Source organism: Humulus lupulus, chromosome 8 (genome assembly GCF_963169125.1).
Source record: "Humulus lupulus chromosome 8, drHumLupu1.1, whole genome shotgun sequence".
NCBI classification, from domain to species: Eukaryota; Viridiplantae; Streptophyta; class Magnoliopsida; order Rosales; family Cannabaceae; genus Humulus; species Humulus lupulus.
In genome coordinates, this window is record NC_084800.1 from 76258913 (window position 1) to 76264996 (window position 6084).

Sequence of the window (6084 nt, forward strand, 5' to 3'; positions counted from 1 at the left end):
AATATTAAAGTTATAACTATTTAGATTAGGAAAATCTAGGGAAGAGGATGCGCACTCATAATTCTATACTAGGGGGGACTACATCATAATTAATTGGCCTAAATTATATACTGAATTGGCCTAAATTAAATATTGGCACACTTGAACAAACGAAAATTTACCGAATTTACAAAGTATTGCAGTCTGTATAGTGGGACATTACTACAGTGATCTAAACGTACGTACTGAAATCTCCAGTACCTTTATTCAGACAACTATATATATTTAATGCATATAAAGTCTGCAAAAGTTATATATTACCATATAATTTATTTATTTATATTAATTTATATATATGTATGACTTGTGATGGCATGGAGTCAATGTGGAACATGCATTTGGAAAAATGCTAATAATACCATGCATATCTTCAAATAATTAAATTATATTTATTTGATCTTATTAGATGGAAGGTAGATCTCCAAGTATACTGTATTGGATCCTTTGGATTAAAAATTAATAACCGAGATGGGTAAATTACAAAAATCTTAAGTCAATTCAAATAAATAATAATTGAATTCTTCACTAGCTATCCTGAGTGTAAATGTTAATAATTACATATACAATAGAAGAATTTATTCACATGCTTTAATTTTGTGTAGAAACTGTACCTGTTATCATCATGATGAGAAGCTAGTTAAATATCAACAACTTTTATTTTTTCCTATTTGGAAAAGTAAAAAAAAAAATTACTATATTTACTGATGAACATGAGAACAAAACATTTATTAGTAAGGTACGTAACATTCTTACAATAAATACGAGTACAGTGCTATTTATTGTGTTTTATAATTTCTACACTGATTTTTTTTTAATTGATTAATAATTTAATTCATATACTTCCAGATAATCCCAGTAAAACAGCTCAAGCAAAAAAATTAATAATATTGCTTAAGCAATAATTTTATTTCCACTATATATCCGGAATTAATTCAATCTATATATCAGTAAAAAAAAAAAATAATAATAAAATTAAAAAGAATGTATCATAAGCAATCTGGTCTCCCCCAACTTTTGCTCCGCACTTTATTGCCTTGGCTTGTTTTGACATAAAAAATAGAAAAAAAAAACTTAAAATATAATTAATTAACAAATATTACATATATATATATATATTAAAAAAAAGCAAAGAATAAATTCTTCTTACAATGGCTTGTGGTGATGGGATTTTTTTTCTGCCTTTGGATCTGGATTTGTAGTTCTCATTAGTACATGTATGAAAGTCAGAGAATATTAAAAGGAAATTAAAGTAATAAGGGAAGAAGAAGAAGAAGAAAAAAAAGACTGTAATTCTTAAGTACCAATGACACAAGGAATAAAGCAAACAATGGGTTATTTATAATTATGGAGTTAAGATCTGGAGTGTTGTTGTCTGCTAGTTCTAACACATAAAAAAAAAAAAAACTTAGCATAATATAATTAGGATCACTTAATAGGGAGCAAGCTCTCCTTGAGATTGTTATTATTCTTTTTCACTTTGGAGTTTGAACTACACTATTATATAATCATTTCAATTTCAAAATATTGTACTATAAACATAATATATATAAATATAGATTGTAATAAACCCATTTTAGTTTTTGGTAAAAGTGCTTAGGAAGATAAAAATTTCAGCAAGGTTGGAATGATTATCTCTCCTTTTGGAACGTTAATTTATAACTTTGATGCATGTTGATTAGTATAATATGCATGCGTTTTTTGGTAATTTAAAAATTCAAGGACTAATTAAAATGAGATTAGAGTTTGGGATTAAGAGTTTATTAATTAAAATAAAATATAATGCGGAGATATTTTATGATGATTCTCATTATAACCTTAGCTGGCTCTTGATTATATTGTTAATTTTCCCATTAATTTTTACTATATTTTTTGTAAACTTTTAGTCCCAACATAATTTGTAATTGAAATCTGTGTAACTACAAAATTTTCATCTCATAGTTTGGTCAATTTAATTTGAACTGTTATTAATATCTGTCACAAAAATGCAATATATTTTTGTCACCAATATGTTTTAGTGTGACTAACATTTTTGTAGTGCATATAATCATTTCAAACATTTAATAAATAAATAAATAATAAAAAAATAGTCAGACTTTTGCTTTATAAATATAATTTTTTTAAGTTTATTACAGAACATGATTAAACAGTGATCGAACAACATAAATATATATTACATTTTAACTGTATCCGGTGACCTGAGATTCACAATGTAAAAAAAAAAAAAATATTTATATATCGTCACACAGCACTAACTCCGTAATGATACTTGGCCGCCAATTTGAAGAATGAATCTCAGTTTGAATTTTGAATTTTGTCATAGATATAATAATAATAATTATAATAATTGTATATATTTATATACAATTGAGTGTTGGAAATGATCACCATATATAGTGAGATATAATATATAGAAATAGAAATAGAAATAAATAATATGTGTAGAATATTAATGTAGAGAGAGCTAAACCCAAGGGCACATGGATGATGAAAAGAATATTATTAAGACTTAGATTTCACTACTGCTATTACTTTAATTTCTTTCTTTCTTTCTTTTTGCATAAGGCTAATCATTAACGGTGAAAACCAAGCAAAAAATAAATAAAATAAAAATATATAACAAATAAATAAATAAATAAAAGAAGCTATTAAGGGTGTTTAAGAGCAGACAGTTCACGTGGAAAGATTCATTTTATGATAATTGGTTTGGTATATTTGGTAAAAACCCATTCCTACCAATCTTCCTATTTCTTCTATTTTATTATATGTATGTGTGTATCTATAGAGAGAGAAAGAGAGATTAAGAGAGAGAAAGAGAGAGAGAGAGATCTGGTAGATGAGCATATTCAAGGCTCCAACAAGGTATCCTATGCAAACTCAGTTTCGCTAATCTTCTCTTTTCGATAGAGACCTCAAAAAGATGTGTGTATTTGTAGACTTTCATTCTATCCCACTCGCATCTCCAGCGAGTGCTCCTCACGCTCCGGTGAAGAGACTAACTTGTTTATGATACTAATAATAATAAGAATATGTAATGAGGTAGGTGTGGTGTGCCTTCTGTGACAATTCACTTAAAGAGGAATATATTCAATTGCAAAAGTACGCATGTGTGACTTGTTTGGTGGAAAAATAAGCCAATTCTACTTATAAATGCTTTCATTAATGATTTTGAAAATATACTATTTTTTTCTTTGAAAAATGTTTTTGAAGTGATATAAATTACATTTATGAACATAATAAGTAATCAAAATCTTGAAATGATTCATGTCTCACCACCTTCTAAATATTTTTGAAATGTTAATGATTTCCGTATTGGTTAGAATTTTAAAATTTTGCATAAGGAAAAAAAAAAAAAACCCCCAACCACTACACTCAAATGTCAAATATTTGTAAATATGATTTAATAATTTGAATTTGAGATCACAATGCTCTGACAACTTTGTTGGGTTTTTATAATTCTTATTAATTATTTTTTTGAAAAGAACATAACATTATAAATTTTAGAAAAAGTGACAGTAATGCATTTAATTTCGGTAAATGAAAAATAAAATAGAATTATAATTAAGAAAAGGCATAGAATGAAACAAAGAAAAACACAATGAAAGCATTGTTCAGGTCAGGTCACGAATAATGTGGTCTCAGATTCACTCCTGTTGGACCGCGCGTGAGCCAAAAACGGTGGCTTCTACAGTTACCGATTTTTGCATCTAACGTACAATTTACGTTACTCATGCCAATCCATATAAAGTAAACCAACGGCCACAGATTCCTTCCTTTTTTTCCCCTTGTTATTCCAATTCTGTCCTCTATTTCTCGCCTGAACACTCCAAACGATTCGCTTACGACACGCAGCCGAAACAGGGGTAGTTTTGTCATTTGACAAGCCTTACTCGGTTAGAAAGTTCCTCAATCTTGACACGTGGTCTAACCCAATTTGTCTGTTTCTAAGAGCTCTGCCAAGTTACCCACCATAGCCCAAAAGTAGATGCTTTTTTATTTTTATTTTTTTTATATATATAAAAAATAATATTTAATTAGGAAACAAAGTAATAAATCTATTTTAGTTAGGAAACTTATTAAGATTTAAGAGTCCCGTCCCTTTTACCCAATTACTTAATTACCATATTTATTAAATTCAAGGGAAAGGGAGTATTTGGAAGTATGGCTCAACCATAAACATTAATAACTCAGCTTATAATGTTAAACAGCTCAATGCAACTAATTACTAACTATATTTGAAGCTTTGAGGTGTAACCCATGAAAATCTGACGATATTTTTTAATCTCCAATTGGAAAAACACTCGAAAGGTAATAAATAAGGTACCCATTTTTCATTTAGTATAATATAAGTTGGAAATTAATTAATTTATTAATTAAAATAGTTAGCAGAAACTGACCAACGTTTTCATAGTAATAATGCTGACCCAAAAAACCCCCCAGCTAGGTGACAAGCTGCTTTCTATGTTTTAATGTGCTTTTATTACAAGAATTAATAGACATTTAATAAATAAATAAATGAATAAATAAAAAAGTTACCCTAAAATCTAAGCAGACAGTTAGGAGATAGAAAGTTTTTGTTTGTGTAAATAAATATATAATATATATTTTTTTTAATGAAATGAGAAGAGTCATTTTCGTGAGAAGAAGGTTAGAATAAAGAACCCATCAACGACCTTTCTGACTCCTTCTCTCTCTTATTACCTTCCAACGCACGCCTTCCAACTCTCTTTCACTCCCTCATTTGAAACCTTTTCTCATTTTTATACCCCCAAAATTAAATTATAAAATTAAATGTATTTTTCACATATTATATATATATATATATAGACAGCTACATATATATCTATATATTCCACAAGCCAATATAATTAATTAACACAAGCTCATCTTCTTATTCTTTTTCCTTCTCCTCCTTCTCCGCAGCAATGTCTAGTACCGATCTAGAATTCCGCCCAGACTTCTCGTCGTCGTCTTCGAAGATCAACCTTTCTCCTATGCCAATTCAGACTCCGGAACCCTCCGAACCCCCTCTACTCGGGAGAATCATCACAATTCAGAGACTAAACGACAAAGAAGACGACGACGACGACGACGAAAACAATAACGAGAAGACGAAGATGAAGAACGAGAACCGTGAGAACGAGAAGGAGAATAACGAGAACCGTGAGAACGAGAAGGAGAACGAAAACGAAAACGACGACGTTTGCCGCACACCCACATCGGAAGGGCACAGAATCCCGGAGATCGTATCGTGCCCGCCGGCGCCGAGAAAGCCGGCCAGACGGGTCCCGTCATGCAAGAGGAAATTGACGGAGCTACAATTCTTCGATGTGAAGAATCGTGAAGATGTGGATGATTTTTTCAGATCGATCTCGTCGAATAATAACGGCTCGTCTTCTTCGGCCAAGAGGAGCTGCTGTCCATGTAAATGAATTTTAATTTATTTTTTTTAACGCTTTCTTTCTTTCATCTCTATCTTAATTAATATAATTAGTATTCACACAGGTTTTTTTTTTTGGGTTATTCGATATATATATATCATGTTTTTTTTTGGGTATAATTACACTGAATTTGATTCATTCACCCACCACCATCAAAAAAGTATACATACATGTCTTATGTGTGTTTTCTCTTCTCTTCTCTCCTCTCCTCAGACTCGGAATATGTAAAAGTGAATGTATATATATTCTGGTCAGAAATTAAATATATTGGAGATCGATCTTCCCTCTTCTTCTTCTTCTTCTTCATATATCTTCTTTTGTTCTTACATATGTATATGTATGTATAACATAATTCAGATAGTAAATTTGGATCTGAATTATGTGTATGAATATATGTGGTGTAATTCAGCTGTGTTTCAATAATTTGATATTTTATTTATTTATCAATTATTCTCTTATGTGCAATGGTATAGATAATTAAACATATATATATCTGGGTTTCATGTATATATAGAAGAGAGTATCATGAATTATATGAATATGGATTAATATTAATTAGGATTTTTAATTTAGGGGGGGCTATAGGTGTTGAGTAGATGGGGTTTGG

General features: G+C 29.7%; 1 protein-coding gene across 1 annotated transcript; it reads left to right on the forward strand.

The window, feature by feature from the left end:
- Positions 1-4875: 4875 nt before the first annotated feature.
- Positions 4876-5766, forward strand: LOC133797859 (uncharacterized). Its single transcript, XM_062235943.1, has one exon. The coding sequence runs from the start codon at positions 4962-4964 to the stop codon at positions 5466-5468; it is 507 nt and encodes a 168-aa protein (XP_062091927.1). The 5' UTR covers positions 4876-4961; the 3' UTR covers positions 5469-5766.
- Positions 5767-6084: the final 318 nt, after the last annotated feature.